Source organism: Benincasa hispida, chromosome 9 (genome assembly GCF_027475165.1).
Source record: "Benincasa hispida cultivar pf3 chromosome 9, pf3_genome.v1.1, whole genome shotgun sequence".
Classification (NCBI taxonomy): domain Eukaryota; kingdom Viridiplantae; phylum Streptophyta; class Magnoliopsida; order Cucurbitales; family Cucurbitaceae; genus Benincasa; species Benincasa hispida.
Window position 1 is genome coordinate 4,220,862 of NC_143486.1, and position 20,659 is coordinate 4,241,520.

Consider the following 20,659-nt stretch of genomic DNA (forward strand, 5'->3'; position numbering starts at 1 on the left):
TAAATTAAAATTAAAATGAGAAGTTTTTTTTAATTGAAAAAAAACCGGGAATTTAGTTATTTCATTTCACCAATACTTAGTTGGAGACTATCTAAGTCCACATTCTCTATTTCTTTACACACAAAAATATATTTTTAATAATTTTTTAAAAAAATTAATTGCCACAAGCAACTTTAATTGGGTGCATCCACGTTTTTTTTCCGTCTTTTTATTGTAAAGTCTGTTTGAGAAATTTTCTTGAAAAATGGGATTTAATGGAAGGAATTGAGAAGGAATTAACTTTGGAACAATTATAACATTTTTAATACTATTTCTTCTACTACTGCTACTTTTAAAAATTACTATTTCTTCATTAAAGTGCAATTTTTTCTCTTTACTACTTTGAAAAATAGTTTAAACTAGTCCTCAAGTAAAAATAAGGGTCGGCTTACTACCCAAAAAAAAAAAAAAAAAAAAAAAAAAGACATTGTGATATATTTTATTAATTTTAAGTCGTCTTTTCTTTCGCTACACGAACCCTTATATTAATATAGAATATATAATCGATGGTGATAGCAATCATAATAGGAAGAAAGTTCGGAAGAGGGAGACAGAAGAAAGAAGAGGAGATACCAAAAGTAAAAGATGAAAATGGACCACCAAAAGCAAACTTTAGGGATGAAATTGCCAAATTTGAAATTTTCAAGTACTCAAATATAACTTAAATCAAACTCTAATTTTTTTTTTCCTATATCAAATCATCTCTAATTTTTCAAATATTTCTCAATTTTTGTTTTTAATATATTAAAAATCTCCATTAAATAAAATGCTAAACTTTGTTAATAAATATGTTTGTACTTTTTTTAGCACGATAAACATGTTTGTACTTCTAAATGAAGAAAGATTGAAGTAACTAGATGATATATGGTTTTCTTTACTCATATCTTGTGATGTTCTTCATTAATTTATTTTGCTACCTTGTCTAATATACATGAAGAAATTTGGAAGAAAAAAAAAAGTGTCTCCCTCTACAATGCGTTTTAAGGCATTGAGAAAAATGGCCAGTCCACACAAAAGTATAAGTGGAATTTTTTTAAAATAATGTTTTTTTAAAGTATAATGACAAAAATAGGGTTGGAGGGAAACTATTCTCGAAAATAGGTTTTTAAATCGTATACCGGGTACACGATTATACCTTAATCGTGTACCGGGTACACAATTAGCTCTAAATCGTGTACCGGGTACACGAGTCCCTGTCCATCTAGCACGCGCAGTCTGTCGTGGCAGTCATGCAGGGTTGATTGAGGTAATCGAGTACCCGGTACACGACTTCCTCTCCATTAAATCTGCCGCGCCCGCCCTTTCTTCTTCCTCGTCGAACTTTCTACCTTCCGAAAGCTTTCTCCATCCGTCAATTTTGCCTTCTTTTGTTGCGTTTTTCCGTCCAAAATTCTGAAATCTTCCTCATTTTGCTTCTGTCTTGTGCAGAACAACCTACCAGAATTGGGTTCAATGTGTCAGCAAACATTGGTCAACGTAGAAGGTATTATTCAACAAACAAGACGACTCAATGTTGCTGACACCTATTGAAGACGTATTCGTCGTAGACGACAATGACAACAGAGTGGACCTAATTTAGAGGGACACGAAGACAATCCCATGAGGGGTAAGGGCTAGGGGGGTCGTTTTTTAATTTCATGTAAACTTTCATTTTCAAATTGTAAATTAAAGAACTAATTGTAAATATTCTTTCATGACATTTTTTTAATATGAGTGCAAGATGTTTTCATTGTAGATTAAATATATAATTAACTTTAATAATGAAGGAATTTGTGGATCAATTCCTAAAGTTTTAATATTGTTGTACATCTATAATTAAAAAAAATAGTTAACAAACTTAAAAAAAAAAAAAAAAAAAAAAAAAAAAAAAAAAAAAGAAAATCGTGGACCAGATCTACAAGTTTGTGTCTGACCGGTCAACCAGTCAGCCGACGTGGTGCTGGATTAAATGGTTTGCCACATGGCAATCATGTATCCGATGCACGATTTTACTACCCCAATTTTGTCAATAGTTTTCCAAAACACCTATTTTTAGAAAAAGTTTCTCTCCAACCCTATTTTTGTCATTATATTTTAAAAAATATATTATTTAAAAAAAAAACATATAAGTGGAACAAACTGCATATGCCTCTTCTATGAAGGAAAATTGGGAATTTGGGAGGAAAAAAAATGAAAAAACTATTGAAAGTATTTTCAAATATAACAAAATGTTACTGTCTATTAGTGATATATATAGCAATTTAAAAGAATCCTATTTTATACTTGTAAATAAGTTGGATCATTTTTCTATATTGAAAATAATCCTATTTTATAACATACATTATACTATTTTTTAAAAAATATATATATAATTAACTAAAGAAATATTTTTTATCCTTAGGAGTGGTATAATTCCATTTATTAAAGAATATTTTTGGTCCTTGGAGCTGTATAATACTATTGGTCTAGGTAACACCCAAGTTTTTATCTTTATTAAAAAGAAGTAAAAGACGTATGTAGTGGTACAATTCTATTTATTATATATTCATTATTGTTATCATTTCGCATTTTTGTTGCTCTTCCAATGGATCTATGATTTGAAACTTATGGAGGCAATGGCAAGGGAAAAAACAAAGACGATGGAGAGGGAAATTGGCGGTGGTCAACGGCAATGGTGACTTAAGAATGAGGAAAATGATGGAAAGAACCATTTATAATCATCCTCTCTCTCCATTTGTAACTAAAATAATTTGCAACTGGAACCCACCCCAACGTCTCAAACAACTCCTAAATTATCCCTTTAAAGCTTTAAGGACTATAGGACCAAATAGGATTATATAAAAATAGCAGAAAAAAAGCTAACAAAGTTCAATCTCTCAAGAAAACAGTAACCAAATACGGTAATATTTCAAGTCTAATTACACACTTCCAAGTTTCAACTGCCACCTTAAAAGAGCATAGAAACACGATTACCAAACCATCAAGTTAACTTCCCAGAGCCACACAAACTTGGTTAAAGTTGCAGACAAAAAACAATGATGATATCTTAATAAACAGTGACGAAAAAATTACAAGAGTAGTCATGTGCAAAAAGCTTTTATTATGCATAATTATATCACACTCAACAATTCTGTTCTTGACATGAGCTCCTTCAGATATACAGCACACAAAACTAAACCGTCAGAGCAAATGAAGAGCAGAACCAAAGAAAAAAAGAAAAAAGAAAAAATTGCTCCTAGACTACCAAAATCACAATGACATTTTGCCAACAATTAACTCATTGTTCAATACAGTATACTTAATTAATTCAACACAACTAACAGATGTAACTACCTAATGATGTAGGCGGTCGGTTTTGTGAATCGAATTAACATGTACATTATCGAATTGCAGAGCTCGAGCCTGATTCGACATCTCCTTCAAGCAATTGTATCTTACAATGTACCAACTGTTATACCCTACTCAAGGATAACAAGACAGTAATCACATATAGAAATCTGCGAGTGTCTATTACCTAGACGTTGCATCGGTTCCCTTGCTACGAAAGGTTGAGAGAGAGAAGAACGATTGCGGAGCTGTAAGATTGCAATTTTCCAACATTAGAAATGCAGTTGATCTCCGAACTTTCTTTTTCTTCATTGTTTATGGAAGATAAAATTCTTGTAAACATAAAATAGAAGATGCGAGGATCAAGGAACAAGTTACAAAAATCAAATCCAGGCAACCCCTTTGGCTGAAAGCCTAAAGAACTAGCAAAAAGTCCTTATGAACTTCGTTATATTCCCACAAAGCAAGACTTGAGCAAACCAATGAAAACGTAGAGCTTTGTTTAGGCCATTAACAAATCAATGAAAACATAGCACGTAACACCAACGAACACTCACCTTTCAAGGAACTGCCTGACATATGATCTTCCCTCAGCTTGAAATTAGCTGGTGGAGCAGGAATCGAACTTTGTAATTCTTGAACTGCAAGGACGGAGCAAAACAAAGATGGATAAGTGAATTCTTTTTGCCATCATCCTTATCTAAAAAGGAAGGCAGTCCATATGAGTTGAAGGGAGAAAAGAAAAAGATCTATAATACAGATAAAAGAAAATTCAGACATGAGCAAGTGACAGTTTTTACTCGTCAACGTGATTTTTAAAAAATGACTACTATTAATAATTTAACTAGGAAATATCACAATCGGAATTCATGACCGTTCATAATGGAGTAGCTTAAAGCCAATTTTGGTTCATTAAAATTTAAATTTGAAAAAACGCCAAATTTCAAACATTTTTTCACAGTTAAGTAAATTTAAGCTCGTGTAGGAATCACTAACCCAAGGAAATCCAAAGCATAAAAACCATTTTTTAACTTAATACCTTATTTTCAATGGATGTTACATGCAAATAAAATAAAAGACAACATCAAAAAAAATCAATACAACAAATGTAGGTTACCCTGTTCACAGTACAACTCGCTTTCATTAAAGCCATCATCATGACCCTCTGAGAATCCCATTCTTGACTTCGTTAGGTCTTCCAATGACCTGCTAGCCGGATCTCGCCCATCTTCAGTATCATCGTCTCCTTCAGATGTTGTAGCAGAGATCCAATCAACCATACTTTCTGTCCCACGACTTTTCCTTCCAAACTTTAACAACCTTTTAAACCCTTTGGCCATATCCTTGCGCGATTGACTGGACGAGGTAGCAATAAGAGAAGGCTTATGGGCACTTCCCCATTTCTTTCTCATTCTTGCCACGTCAGTTTCTGCTTGTGTTATATTATGTATATTATGTGAATTCCATGATGCAGGGCTCCCAATTGGAGAGTCCATATATGCATCAATATCAGAGGCCTCATGTGGGTAGGAGAAGGGATGATGCATGCGTGAGTTCCATGACAGGGGGCTCTCGCCTGGCGAATCCTGAAGTAACCCTGCTTTATGAAACGAAGGCAACATGGAGGGAAGTTCAGAAATTGTAGAATGATCCACCTGAGATTGAGAGCGAGATCTCATAGAATTTTCAATTTCAGACCCAGAATTACTTGATCTGCCTGATTCCTGGCTTAATCTTAGTTTTCCATTATCAATATGCGGAAGTTTAATTTCCATTTTCTCATGCCCTTCCTCTTCCTCTTCTTGTTTGGGCATAATTTCTGAACCCTCAAATGCCACTTCATCAAATTCCTCATCATCTTTTGAAGTTTCGGATTCCATAGAAGCTTTCAACTTCGCTATACTTGTTCCAGCACCAGGGCCTATGCCATTGCCCTTCCTCAGAAAAGGCTTTGATTCTAGGCTCTTCAAATACTTATCATAAATGCTTTCATCGTTCTGCTCTTCATCCAATGACAATGGTGCCAAAACAACATTATCTGTGTTCAAAGGTAATATATCCTTGAAGTCAATAGCACTAGCAGAGTTCTTTCTTGAAGACTGTGTACGACGAGGCTTCTCCTCCTTAATGACTGGCTCTTCATTGCTAGTTTTACCGCGAGAATAATTTCTCACCAGAGGGCGTGCCGTTGATTTACCAACCCCAGAAGGTTTTGTATTTTCTTTCCTCAGTTCAGAGAAATTAGGAACCGACTGTGCAAGAAGATTTTCTGTTTGTCCTCTTCGCCTCCCAGAACTGGAATGGGAAACTTTGCCAACTGACCGGGGTGGAGCTGTAGCTCCAGTGGGGCGAGGAGTTGATGATAAATTTCTACCTGGCAAAGCCTTTTTGTTCTGATTGCTTCTAGAAGCACTATCCGATATGTATGAATCACTATGTAATCTGTCGTTCCCATTCAATTTCTGCTCCAAAACCTCAGGAAAGTCCCCATCATCCTCACTTTGAATTGAATTGATCAGCAGCTGTTACGCAAAGATACTTAACATCATTGCACCCTTAGAAATGAGAATGAAAAATATGCAAGATAAGAAACAAAAAAATAAAATTGAGGAAGAGAGAGAACCCAGGACTTCAGCATCATTAACTTCTTAAATAAAAATTAAACTGAAATGATACCTGGTCTCTTGTTTGAGAACGATAGTTGAATGATCTAAGTTTTTCCGCACGTATCCGAGCAGTAGCTACTGAATCTTGTCGGTCAACAAAACCAGAAAATTTTGCTTTCATCTCAGCTTTACTTTTCTCAAGGCTATCTTGCATGGCCTTCATCTTGGCCTCCTTCTCTGCTCTTTTGGAACTCCATTCTTCTCTCAGCTTAGCATCTCTTTTCTGCATATACTTGTTATAAAATTTTCCTCTAGAATCATCACTAAAGTCATGGTTATTTATCAATTTCACAGGCGTTGTATAAACATTTTCCATTTTATTGGAACTCCCCGTTGATTCTATTACCGCAGATCTTTCCACCACTTGTGAAGGAGCAGTGTCTAAAGCTGAAGATGTTCGGTGCTGCAAACTAATTGCCTGTTCAAGCTGCATGTCGGCAGTATTGTTTCTCCTTGCAGCGCTGGAGTTCTCCCCTGGAACACGGAGCTTGTGCTCTGCAAATAGCCTTTCAAGTTCATTTGCCTTCATTTTTAGTTCATCATTGAGCTCCTGATTTCCCTTAGTCTGCCTCACTCTTTGAACTCGCTCTCCTGGTATGCTTGAGATTGTAGGAGTGCTTTCTTGGCCATCAGTACCACTTTTCCCAATCATATCCAATTTACTTCTCTCATGAAGAGAACTGCTTTCTTCTCTGCCAACTTGTGACTTCTCTGCTTGCTTACTTCTCTCGGGTTTCTGCAATTTCATTTTCTGATCTCCAAAATCTTCTACTTTAAGATTATACGCATCTGATGATGCAAGGTTCTTGCTAGCCACTGCCTCAGGTTCGGCTTTAAAAGCTCTCCGTTGCTGAGGTAATTGGCCGCCATCAACTTCCATGGACTGAGTTGATGAGGATTCCAGTTTTATTCCACCGCTTTCAAATTGGTTAGAAAGAGAGCGAGAATGACTTCGAGAACCCCTAGGACGTAATGGATATGCTAAATGGTCTCTTGATCCAGAATCGTCCATCTTATTACCTAACCTACCATCAGCTGCATCATCCCCTACCTTCTTAGCAAAAGCATCAACCTGGGATGCAACTTTATTCTTGGCTCCATCAATTTCAGCTCGATCGGCAGAACTTTTCCCTTGTGGCTCAGAGCCTAATACTACACCTTTAAAGCCTTTACCTTTATCATCACTGCTTGATAAATTCTTTACACTTCCCTTAGAAACCCCTCGATCATTCAATCCAACAAGATCAGCTCCACCAGAGATTGACCTGATTTGGGCTTGAGAAGATGACGACCAAGCCTCTTTACCTGTATAACCCTCAATTGGATTCTGTTCCTCAGTTTGTTGTTTGGACTCATCATCACCATGTCTAACAAGATTGCCCCTTCTTTCAAGCCTAGTCTCACTCTCCAAATCAGGCAAGCTCTTCTCACTTTGAATCTCGGTTGCACCAGAAAATATATTAGCCTTGGTATCAGAAATTGAAGATGAGGAAGGTGTGCATAATGGGCTCTCTATATCCTTCTTTTCATTACTGAAATCAATGCTCATATCACTGACACCACTCCATCTCCTCAAAACTGCCTTTTCCACCGCCGCCGGCGCTGAAGACACGTCCGATGAGAGCCTTCTCAGTTCCAGAGGTTTTCCAGAAACGGGCTTGCCTCCTCCACTGCCACCGGTATTTTCCTTCTGTTTGTTCTCAAAAAGGTTGATCCGATCTTGGACGCTGAGCCGCCTGGCCGGGGGACCCACAGGAGTTGATTTCGATTCTGTCGGAGACTCATCTCCGTTCTTCTCTTTCTCCAAATTTTCGGGCAACGTCTCCACCCTCGTGCCATCTTTCACGTTACGTCGGCTCGGGAAGGTGGCAGAAGATTTGGCCGGTTGACACGTGGTGGGTCTTGATTCGTCCACATGGGAATATTGTTCTTCAGTTCGTGAAGTTGTACCAGATTGAGAATCGTGCTTATTCTCTGTTTGGTACTGCGGCTTGATGTGGGTTCCAACCGAGTCTTCAGCGGGGTCATCGATCGACATGTCGGAACCACATGAAGATCTGACCGCTCTGTCGTCGACGCCTGGGGTCCATGTGTTAATAAGTTCCGGCCTCCTCCGGGAAAGAGAGATGAAACTAGAGCACGCTTCGCTGCAAAAAAATTGAAACGCTACGTCAAATTACAGTGAAACTAGCTATCTGAGCAATGTAATTTGGTAATGACCCAATAAATGTTGACTAATATACCTGCAAACTAGTAATATTACAAAGACAAGTTCTGATTTTTTTTTCTTTGGGTGCACAATCCCACAGAAACTATTGCGGCTGTTTTATCAATTTATGTGACAATAGGTGTGAGGTAAACATAAATGAGCGAATATGTTCTCCAAAAAAGAAAAAACATAAATGAGCCATTATGTAAAATTGTATATAATAATGATTTTGAAAAGAAAAGGTAACTATATGACTTATGTTGTAGCTTTGAGGAGGACAACAGTTTACAACGAAATATGGAGAAAATATAATATAATATATAAATAGATAAAATAAATAGATAACAAAAAGTAAATAACATAATAAAGAATGGATTTCTCCACTTTCTCCAATCTTTTTGGATTGATCACCAATATGTATCTTTCAAAGCCTACCAAATAGGTAATTTGGCAAGTAAGAGGTGGATTACATGAACACTAATAGTATGTAATCTTAAGACATATGGATTAATGGATAAGTGACGTACGACCAATGAACACTAATAATAGACATCTACATTACACCTAATTTAACATATTTATAATAACTTATAAAATTTTATATTTTTTTGAAATAAGGATACGACACTTTTCATTAAGAGAATGAAAAGAGGCGTATAAAAAATTATATGAATATTTAATTTAAATTTCAGAGACCACGAAACTGCTTGGATTTATAAACACTTGCATATATATAGAAACCAATGAGAGAGAGACAGTCGATCCAACAGAAGGATTGAGAAGGGAAAAAACAAAATTTTGAATTCTAGTCACTATCACTACAAAGATCTCCAAAGAGTATGCGAACGTAAAGGACTGAGGCAATGTAGTAGGTGGTCTCAGTTCGTAGGCTTGTGGGGGAATAAAATTTGCTTTCTACGGCAATATACGATAGCAAAGGCTGTATCTTGCTTTGTTCAGATAAATTTCCTTCTTATCCCATTTCATACAACATTCTCAAAGAAAAAGGGAAGGGAAATAATTGTATGAAAATCAGATATTGCCTCTCTTCACCAGTCACCAGACTCACTCATCTTCCACGGTAGCGAGAGGCACAACAACGATGGGTGCTCGCCAGGACATTATACATTGCAAGGTGACAATTCTTTTCCTTTTTCTTTGTGCCTTCCATTTGAAACTCGATTGGATTCGACATAATCAGAGAAGCATGCACTAGCAGAATGAAATGAAAATCTTCTAGACGTAGTATAAGCTTCGGTCTCAAATTGCAGGTGGTTAAATTTCGTTTGTTATTTAGGTGTCCAGCTGCATCATATGATTATATATCTCCTTCCGCTCTAGGATCTCAATTCTAAGAAGGTAATATATATACATACGAAATTAAACATTTTCTTCAATTGATGGGTGGCGGGGGGAGTAGATTCACCTTCATTCTGTCAATTCGAAGTGTCATTCCTCCATACTTCCTATCAGCAGTTCTTAAAATCCTACCAGGTTGGAGATATACACGAGGAAATTTTAGCAAAGAGAGGTTGGAGAGATTAATGGCTTGCGTTAGATCTTTGGTGGGCGATACGGATCTTTGGAGATTGGGAATTCAACTTTGAAAAAATGAAGCATCCTTTGCAAAGTGGTTGGGGTGGTTTCCGTTAGAACGTGACATTTTGTAACATAAGGTTGTAAGCAGATAGTTCATCCACTAATGATTGAGATACTATATAGAATATATTAATGACGATCTCTAGAATGTGCAAAGCAACTCATGCTTTTGTCTCATTTCTTCAATTCTGTTAACTATGATTTGTATTCAGTTCTAGAAGGACCATCATATGATCAGCAATGCCTCATTAATCTGACATTTGCAATATATGTCTATATAGCCACTGTTTTTATTGGGGCTATCTTTTCCTAATTTTTCCCATTAGGATAGATCCAATAACAAGGGGTTAATGATTTGACTTCTCTTCCAGCCATTATCCCCAAGTTGGAAGATGGTCAGATCCTATTGCCTTCCCCTCACCGCTGCCCTCACAATGTCTGATGAGACCAACATCTAGAATGTCAATTTTTCTCTTGGCTAAAGATTAACAACGTTGACTTCAAAGGTGCTCTCTGGTGCTAGTGCTATGCCGCTGTTGGTGTGTCCACTTCAAACAAATACCAGAGGTTTTGAATCGTATTCTTTGGACATGCACGACAGAAAATCTGTGGTTCATTAATTCGCAATCTTTTGGCATGTCGTACCTCAATAAAGTCAACTGGTTATGATCACAGAGATTCTCGTCTCTCCTAGTTAGAGAAAGAGGGAAATGTGTGCGGCAAGTAAACTTTTTGATGTCCTTCAGAGTCTATATCTTGAGGGAAAATAGGAGAGATTTTCACAAAATTGAGTGGGGAGATTTGAAGTGCTTCAATGACTCTCTTTACATTTCTGCAAGTAGGACCTTTAGTCATTATCCCTTTTTGGCCCTCAGGATTTTCATTCAATTAAAGTGAGAAACCAAGTGTACCACAAATCCCGGAAATGGAAGAGAATTGCAGTATCTCACTGCAAGATGTTAATCAACTTCCCTATCACCAAATTCTAGAGAGAAACCAAGGTAAAATACAAATTCCTGAACTAGCAAGGACAATGCACTCTCTTGCTAAGATGAACGATGGGAAGGTCAATCCACCAAAGTCCCAGACCAAAGACTATAGAGTTCTGCAATTTCCACTACAAGTCCCTATGTTTAACACTCTGGCATGGAAGAGAAAATAGAAAATCTTTTCCTTACCCTCCTCAGTACACTAATGCAATTTCCTCTCCACGTTCCCCTCTTTAAGCTAGATTACTGCCAAATATGTGGTTCAAGTTCAACTCTAATGCCATCCACTACTAACCACAGGCGGAAAACCCAAGATCTAGACATGTATTAGTAGGTACTAATAATACACATAAGTCAAATAGAAGATTTTTTTAGAGTACTTACGTTAGGCGATGGGCACCAAACTGATCAGCAAAATGTTGAAGGTCAGACACTGTACTAGGATTAAAACCAGCGGCTAATGCACGAGTAGAAGCTGTGACCAAGTCCTGCCTAACAGCAAGAAGGCGTACATCGATAGCTTTCAAAAGCTCTTTCCTGAAAATTTTGACAAATTACATAAAGAATGAGACACCTATCCACACACACATATTCAATTCAGAAAACTTGAACTTGCAGTTATCAGTATCTACCTACCTACGAGTCTCATCACAACATCATCAAATACTATGTTTCTGACATCCCAAATAAACTGATGATTTCTTTACTAGTGAAACCACATAGATCTCACCCTCACTTGAAAGTTTGACAAGAAACACAAATATACGTACAAAAGATATCTTGAGAAAGATAGAGAGATTTTACGACTTCAAACATATCTCTACTGGCACTAGTTACAGCTTTTACCATTAACTTGCCAAACACATGAAAAACATTGTGATGAAGAGAACAATATTGAGAAAAGAAGAGGTTACTTGGTTTCATCTGTTGAGCCTGCACCTGTTCCATCCCCACCTACGGAAAATTATCAAAAAAATAAACATAAATGAACATCATTGATAATAGAATATTAATTTAATCTTAAAAAAGAAAAATAGACATACTAATAACTGTTTCCATATGAAGCAACTCACAAGCAATTATTGAAATATTTCTCAGATAAACCTATTGCCCTAGTTCAAGAATAAGTGGCAGCTGACAATGTGATGACACAAGGGAGTTTTCCACAAACAATGCCATGGAAGCCGGATTGCTCTTTCTCTCATGCACAAATTCCACTGACCTAGTTACATTGCTGCTAACATACTTTACCAGTCGGCTAGAAATTTAACATAGAAATAACAGATCAAAAAGAACTTAAGAAGTTTCAAAGAACTATTGAAGTAATGTACTTGCATACAAAAAACAATTAGAAGACCAAATGCATAAGGGATTTGTCTATAAACAAAAATGTAATTAAAGGTTAAAAAGGATTCTAGGAAAATAAAAGAAAATTAAACATACCCGATGTACCAGAATGCCGATCACCTTCTCCCTAATACCAAAAAAAAAAATAATAATAAAAAGATAAAAACAATAAAATAAAAATTTATTTAGTAAAACAAGAAATTAAAAAATGTGTTCCCCTTAAGTGGCAATACTTAATGGCGGAACTTACCAGAGAATATATTCTTCTAGCTGCTTCCAATTGAGACATCTCTGCATCAAATGTATTTACCAGCTCCAATATCTCAGGCGTGCTAACAAAACGCACAAACCTGGAAATATACCAAGTACATTAACAAGAAAGTCCAAGAGAGACTGGCCAGTTGGCATAAAAAGATACTGAATCATCAAAATGAAGTAGGAAAGACTTTTACCTTTCAAGGGTTCCTTTTGTGAACCAAGCATTGTCATTTCCACCCCTCTCAACTTCAAGCTTAATTGCCTGGACTGCATGAGCAAACTGCTCTTCTGCAACCTTTAATTGAGTTACAAATGGCTTCACTGAACCTGATGCTAGTTTCTCAGTCTTGCCATGGCTAGAAACAAACAATTCGCAACTGCCCAAAGGGGGAGAGAGAAAGTAAAATTAGTAGATAGGAGAGTGTAGTATTTAATCTAAACAGCTAAGGTGTGCTAACCGCACCGTGAACGCCTAGGTGACAGTTGAAACACAGCAAAATCCAGAGGCGTCTCGGGTTTCATTTCCCTTTCACTTCACAGAAACTTCAAGTTTCAATTTATCTTTTCCCAAAGCACTTCATGAAACCAGACTTACTCCCTGGAAAAAAGCACTCTATCTCCTGACAATGTTTGGTGGGACTGTCGAATTTTGAAGAAATGTAGCAAGAAGCACCACTGGGAATAAACGAAAAACCCCCTTTAGAAAAAGCATCTACATCATAAAGTCCTGATTTCAGCTCTATTAAACTTAAATGAAAACATAAAAAAGAAAAAACACAGTGCAGATTGTAGAAGAAGTTGAAACAGTGACGTAGCAATAGAAGATAATAAATTTCAGACATTAATAATAGAATCTAGATTTTAGTAGTCAACATTATGAGTAAAAGTAAGATTATCTAAGAAAATATCATTCCATAGAAGAAACCCAGCAGAAAAAAACCTCCAGCTTCACTCCTAAATGCCCACACAACATACATCACAGATCTCACTCCTAAACCCCTTTAGAAAACTCAATGCTAATAAATTCACCCACTCCCCTCCCTCCCCCCAAAAATAGAAACCCAAGCTTCATAAAAGGAAGTTAGATAAGCTTAGATCTGATTCAACAATTAAAATTAAAATCAGATAGCCAAACCAAAGCAGACCCATGTGGAATTCAATCCCTCAAACGCAAATTCAAATGCCATACTTCCCTCCCCACTCCCCACCCACCCAAAAAAAAAATCCACAAACTATTCCACAAAAACAACACACAATCTAGATACTGCATATAAAAAAACAGTGAAAGAAACCCAAATGCAGAAAAAGCAAAAGAAGCTGATCGATGTTCCGAAAAACATGAAAAGCGGAAGAAGACTAAATGCTGAATCGATCGTCTATTTCAGAAGCATACCCGCGAAGTCCACATCCAAGATCTCAGAAAACGCAATCGGATCGTCCGATTAGCAGCATTTCATTACAGTTGGTGGTTAATTAGCTAAAATCGCTTGGTTTTTCTTGGTGGGGGTGAATCGTATCTAGTGAGAAAACGAAAAATTTGTAAAGATGGGGAGTTTGGAAGAATTTGTAATTAGGTTTTAAGGAAACCCTAAAGACAATGAGAAGATGGTGTGGAAGAATGTATGTCGCTCTCTCTCTCTGTAATCTCTCTCTACACTCTCTTTGGTTGGGGTCTTAAGAGATACAGTAGAGAGAGAGAGAGAGAGGAAGAGGAGGCAGAGATGTGAAGTTGAGAGAGAGAAAAGAGAAGACTGTGCTTCCGCCAATGCTTTTTGTTTGCGATTTTGGAAATCAAAAACTTTAAAACTCATTTCCTTTCTTTTATTTAGAGAAACCGGGCTGACTCCTCACTCCAAATTACCATTATATCCCACCCTTCATTAAATGTCATTTTAATCCTACTATCATTTTCTTTTTTAATCTAATTCTCGAATGTGTTAACCTCATTAACAACTGTTCGGTAGTTTTACTAAAGTGAAGAATGCAATTGATGAGATTCTTGTATTGACAAGGAGGTTGTAAAATGTATCTCTTTCTCTTTTTATCCTTGTACGAAAATCGAGTTGCTCACTTTATAGCTTGTTATGTTGCTGGATTCAAGTCTCGTTTGGATTCTTTTGTCTCTTCTAATTCATAAGGTATTGGAAGGTTATTAGGACTCTTGTTGTTTAGTTGGATTTTAGATGTTATTAATATTAAAATCTACTCTCCCCTGCTCCCCCTGATATTAGGTTTCTTATGAAGTATTTGTTTCAAAATAAAATCTTTGTCATAGGTTAAGTTATGCAAAAATACATACATCCTTAAACTTTGTCTCTTTAAAAAAATATTGCCTTTTAGTTGGATAATATATAAGGTGAGAGATAGAGCCTCAGACTTATTGATCAAAATTTTAGATTTTAAGTTAGTTGAGTCATGTTCATATTAGTTTGCAAGATTACTCTCGATCTCTCGTAAACGTCTCTAATCTATCTTTGAGTAGAAAAAACTTTATAATTTTGAAAGAAATTGAGATCAAAAAACATAATTTATACTCTAATAATAAAACTTTTGAAACAACACATAAAGTTTAGTGTATTTTTTTACATAATTTTAACTTTTCTGTAATTAATGAATAAAAAAGGGTAATATTCACTGAGTTATGTTTGGACTCATTAATTAGATTTAGTCATATTTACTTTATTTATTTAAACCATTATAAAATTCATAAATGAACCATTAACTTTTAAAATAGTAATTAGTATCTCGCCATTGTACTTGTTTGCCAATTTTGTATTTTTATTTTTATTTTTATTTTTAAATTATACTCTTTACATGGGTAGATGTTAGACGTGGTTAATAACAAGTTTAAATATTTGTTGAGTTCTTGAAAAATTAGAGGATTGAAGTAAAAATTTTATCTATTAATTATTTAAATTGTAACAAATTTAGTAAAAAGTTGGATTTTTATTCGTCTTATTCTTCAATTTATTAAATTCAATAGGTATGATGTCATATTCATATCAAAACAGCCATTTAACATCCTCTGACCAAAAATGTATAATTTAAATTCTTAAAATATAGATTATTAACATAACAATGTTTATACATCGCCACTTATCTGGAAAAAATATATATATATACTCAAACGTGAAGAATATTTAACCTTCTAGAGCTATACTCCAAAAATCAATGAATAAATAACTAAAAATAAAACTTTCAAAGCTTCTAATAATATAAATAACCCATCCACTTCAATATAAAAATATACATGGGATATTTATATTGAAATTTTAAGGGATAAACTATTTATAGAAATAATAAAAAAAAAATAATGATAGATTTATCCCTTATAAACAATGATTGACTTCATCGATCTCTATAAAAAAATATAAATAATTTTTTTTATTTTTTTATTTTTGAAAATTCCCTATACTATATTATATGTATGTATATAACACATAATATTGGAGTAATTTAAGAGGGTAGATGTGTAATTATGCGGCATCGGGACTTGCCATCGTACGGAGTGAGAGGGTATTTCGGTAATTGAGGTGATTAATCCAGTATTCTAATTTTTAACGGTTTTATATACATTTGAAAGTGAGTAGAGGGAAACTTGTCTTATTTTATTTTATTTTATTAAGGAAAAAATGCCTCTACTTGGAACTCCCTCTCTCTCACTTTTAAATTTTTGGTAAACTTTCTTAATGGCAAAATTTAAAACGTGGAAGTTTTAATTTTATGAAAACATGATAAAAGGTTGACGACAGTGGATATTTTTCAAAAAATAATAATAATATTAAAATTAATAAATAAGTATTTTATGATTTCTAACAAATATTTTGTATTACATCAATTACGAGGATGGGAATCGAATCATGAAAAGTCATGACATTTCATTTTTACCTTTGACTTTTTTGCGAAAAATAATTTAAACATATTAACATGTTTATTATTTATTATTATATTTATATTATGGCTTTTTATTGTATATTTTTTGACAACTGCACATATAGCAATCGAATCTGAAATATCATATATAGTACAATGCAAAAAAATTGCAAATATAACAAAATTTAGATTAAGCTTTTAGAGTTGATCGGTGATAAACTATATTGTTGATAATAGTCTTTCAACGAGTTTATCACAAATAAAAGTCTATCGTTAATAGATTTTATTTTATTTACAATTATTTAAAAATATTGTTATACAGTGAATTATTATTCCCAAAGTGTTACCCAATGAAGTTACTATTTCATATGCTTTGTATTTTTCCTACGTATAAAAAAAAATATTGATTCACCATTCATATATATATTAAAGTTGTGAAAATATACAAAATATCGATATGTCGATCAAAATTTAACATCACTGCTAATCGTTGATTTCTCTATTGTAAATTGGTAGGGAAAGAAGTAATATAATACCTCTATAAATTAAAATATATTCTCCCTCATCCTTATAGATATTGAATTAAACTTTTTTTTTTTTTTTGGGGGGGGGATAAAAGATATTGAATGAATCAATAGATGCTTTTTGTTAAACTCAAATTTTAGATAAAATTTTATTTTTGGCAAAGAAAAATAATACATTCTTCATGCCTAAAAGACAAAAATGCCCCATAATTTAGGGTTAGACTTGAGATTTAAAAGCGAAAACAAATAATTCATCTAGTATTTTTGTTCACTTCATAAACTTTTTAATAGAAAAAATAATTTAACCTTTGTTACTAAATTTTTTAAAATTAGTTTGAACGGCTTATTTTTATTATATTTCACGAATGAATATTTTCGAAAATTTATATTTAAAAGTAATTGTCACGTAACAGTTAGACATTTTAAAGCTAATTTGATTTTTTTTTTCTTTTTTTTTTTCTTTTTTAAGGAAAGCAAGTTTGAGTTTTGGTTAAGAATTGGTAAAAGAAAAAAACTTAATAAAGTAGAGTAAGGTATAAAATTTAAAAATCTAGATTAAAAAATAATAAATAAAAATAAGAGTTTAGTTTAGTAAGTTACAAAAATTCTATTGGGAATGAGATGTAAGTGGAAATAATTAAAGATATAATATTGTTGTGGGGGAGGGGTTGCATGTAAGATATTGAAGGTGAATGTACAATATTACCCCTCCGCAAAACACTGCCACAGATTTTGTTTTGTCCTTACTCCACTTCATCCGTTCTGTGCCACTCGTCGTAAAATATTGAAAAAGGTGTTCATTTTCTATTATTTTGGCCAAATTCCCTTTTTAACCTTGCTCTCCATTTTTATTTAAGGGTTTTTTTTGTCAAGTCGGTGGAGTGGATCATAATAGTTACAAACTATGATAATTAATTCAGCATCTCATATGCGTCTTGAGATTTAAAGAGTATTATAGTGAGTATAGCTCAACTGTAATTGAGATGTAACTGTACTTTTAAGGTCAAAAGTTTGAATCGTCATACCTCCATTTGTTATATATTTTTAAGAAATGTCAATGACGGTTAATTTATTTGTTTAAGCTCCATTTGGTAACTATCTATTTTTTAGTATCTTTGTTGTTGAAAATAAAGCTTATAAACACTCACTCTACTTCTAAATGTATTGATTTGTTGACTAATTTTTATTAATATTTTTAAAAAATAAAGTTAAAATTTTAAGATAAATAAATAAATTTTTTAAATTTTACTTGTTATTTAAAATTTAGCTAAAAATTCAAGCTCTTTGATTGAAGAAAGTGCAAATCTAGGTAGGAAATTGAAAGCACATAAACTTGATTGTTTTTATAAAAATGAGATGGGTTATGCACTTTTAGAGACTTTTTTAAACATCAAAATAAGGTATCGTATGGTCATCGTTTAGTTTTTAAAATTTAAACTAATTGACACTATTTTCACCTCTATATTTATTCATTTGTTATCTACTTTTCACTAATGGTTTACAAAAACCAAGTTAAATTTTAAGAACTAAAAAAAAAGAAATTGTTTTCGGAAAATTGTTTTTGTGTTTTAGAATTTGGTTAAGAATTCAATCATTATACTTAAGAAATATACAAAATTATGGTAAGAAATATGGATGAAACAAGTTTAATTTTAAAAAACAAAAATTAAAAACTAAATAATTACCAGAAGGTTGAAAATATAGTTTTAAAATTTTATTTGTATATTTTTATATTTGAATTCAAATGTTTCATCCAAAAACATGGAAACAGGTCAGTGTGATTTTTTTTTTCAAGTAAACAAAAAAACAACAAATCAAACAATCATAGCATAAATCTACACATTTGTCAACGTCAAATTTTAAAAACAAATACAGAATAAAACATATTCTTTTGAAGATTGTATACGTTGATTGGGTATGATAAAATAAATATGTGGTTTTTCTTGTTTTTGTTTCTTTTAATTTTCGAAATGATTAGACTCATGTTCAAAGGACCATCATTTTTCAATGGTTTTAAATCTAACTTATAATAACGAAGAATGCAATGTGATATCATATATGTTTTTTTCTTTCTTTCTTTTAGAAATTTATGGTAAATGTTTGAATTTAGATGAATGAGACATAATTTTATTAAATTCAAATCTAAAATTAAAAAAAAAAAAATATATATATATATATAATTAGTTTTTTTTTTTTTTTAATTTAGAAAAACAATATAATAGACAAAAAAAAGCATTAGAAGTTGGAAGTAAATAATTTAAGACATTATTTTTCAAACCCTATTGTTTTATTTTCCAAGTTTGTGTGTTGTCACACCTAATTGGATTTGAAATAATTGAAGCCCTCAATCACATTCATGTGCAAATTGAATAATATTTTAGAAGCCTAAGCCTATTAATTGCTTCAATCTCTTGACCCTTGAAATTTGGTGGGACAATAGTGACTTATAGGATCTTTGAGTTGTCTTAGGTACTTCATTTGTACATTAAAAGGCATGACAATCAAAATCAAGATTTAAGTTCAATCTCTTAATTTCCATACAATCCCCAAACTTATATATTAAATTTATAAACTTTTAAATATGCTAAACTTACAATGTGTCTAAAAGTTTTTTTTTTTTTTTTTTTAACATAAAAGAAGTGATCAAATGGACTTTGTACTTTCAAGTTTGAGTCTAATATGTTATAAAATTATATATATATATAATAAAAAAATTAAAATGGATGTTTTAAAATATAGAAAATAAATCAATTTATTTATAAATATAACAAAATGTTACTCTCTATCAGTAATAGACACAAATAGACAACTATTAGTATCTATCACTGATACGGATAGATCTATCATTGATAGATTATTTTGTTATATTTAAAAATATTTATCGTATTTTTTTTTATTTAAAGTAATTATCCAAATTAAAAGTTTATAGATTGTGCTTGTGTGTGTGTATATATATATATGTTATGTTATATTCACTGAGGGAAGGGTTCTATTTTAGAATTTGATAGCAAATGTTGTCTGCTTCCAAAATAATAACAATGGTAAAATATGATCCACCAATCATTTTTTTAAATATGAAATAGTTTCTCTTTACAATTGTGTGTTGTTGATGTTTGAAAAATAACAAAAATATAATGAAAAATAATGGAATAAATATTGAGAAACAAACACATAAACAATTAGGTTAAGTCGTCTCTATCTTCCCTCCTAATGTAGTAGATATTTTATAGCATGTCCCCCGTCTAATTACTCTGCACAATCTGATTGAGTTCAAAGCTCTACGACTAAGAATATTCATCTTTTGGCCAATTACTCTTAGAAGAGCAAATGAGAAAATGAGAGAAAAATATGAAAATAAATTATATTGGTATTTATCGTGATTTAAAAAAGAAAAAAAAAACAAAAAAAAATGAATGTTTAATCGTTTCCCAAATAAACACATATAAATAAGTTTTTCTCGTTGACCACGAATTGAAAAAAATAAAAATGTAACAAAAACTACATTGTATTATACCTTAAAATAAACAACATACTAGAGAATAAAAAAAATAATGTCCCATAATTTATAAATAATTTCTTATTCTTCAAACGTAAACTAATCCCATATAAATTTGTAAACCGAGGCATGTGTACGCGAACATTATTGATGATCACGGGTCATGTGTTGTATTAACATGTTAATCATGTTATCAAATTAATGGATTTTCATAAAATAGAACTCTAGTTAAAAATACGCCGTCTTATTAATGTGCTTAAAATTGAAACTAAATAGCAATGTACTTTTCTTGATGTGTCTATTTAATCTATAAAAATTGTACAATTTATTTGTTGTAGTTTAAATATTATAAA

General features: G+C 32.9%; 1 protein-coding gene across 3 annotated transcripts; it reads right to left on the reverse strand.

Annotated features, from left to right (window-relative positions):
• Nucleotides 1-3,101: 3,101 nt before the first annotated feature.
• LOC120086349 (uncharacterized) lies at nucleotides 3,102-14,382 on the reverse strand. 3 transcript variants are annotated; one of them, XM_039042960.2, is made up of 11 exons: nucleotides 13,807-14,382; nucleotides 12,877-13,088; nucleotides 12,608-12,790; nucleotides 12,406-12,505; nucleotides 12,252-12,282; nucleotides 11,723-11,762; nucleotides 11,193-11,345; nucleotides 6,022-8,158; nucleotides 4,463-5,867; nucleotides 3,903-3,986; nucleotides 3,102-3,593 (listed from the first exon to the last, which is right to left on the reverse strand). In XM_039042960.2, the coding sequence occupies exons 2-11, from the start codon at nucleotides 12,933-12,935 to the stop codon at nucleotides 3,529-3,531; spliced, it is 4,257 nt and encodes a 1,418-aa protein (XP_038898888.1). In that variant the 5' UTR covers nucleotides 12,936-13,088; nucleotides 13,807-14,382; the 3' UTR covers nucleotides 3,102-3,528. The 3 variants fall into 3 exon arrangements, with proteins under 3 accessions (XP_038898888.1, XP_038898889.1, XP_090174020.1); XM_039042961.2 differs by having other exon boundaries at nucleotides 12,877-13,125; nucleotides 13,807-14,206; XM_090317894.1 differs by having other exon boundaries at nucleotides 11,882-12,282; nucleotides 12,877-13,125; nucleotides 13,807-14,206.
• Between the last annotated feature and the right edge of the window lie 6,277 nt (nucleotides 14,383-20,659).

What these genes read in the sequence shown, in the direction of transcription:
- LOC120086349 (XM_039042960.2), bottom strand. Translation starts at nt 12,935, where the DNA reads ATGAAACCCGAGACGCCTCTGGATTTTGCTGTGTTTCAACTGTCACCT. An exon ending in CTGTCACCTAGGCGTTCACG is followed by an intron (nt 12,791 to 12,876) that starts GTGCGGTTAGCA and finishes CCCTTTGGGCAG; the next exon opens with TTGCGAATTGTTTGTTTCTA. An exon ending in CGAGTTGTACTGTGAACAGG is followed by an intron (nt 3,987 to 4,462) that starts GTAACCTACATT and finishes CCGTCCTTGCAG; the next exon opens with TTCAAGAATTACAAAGTTCG.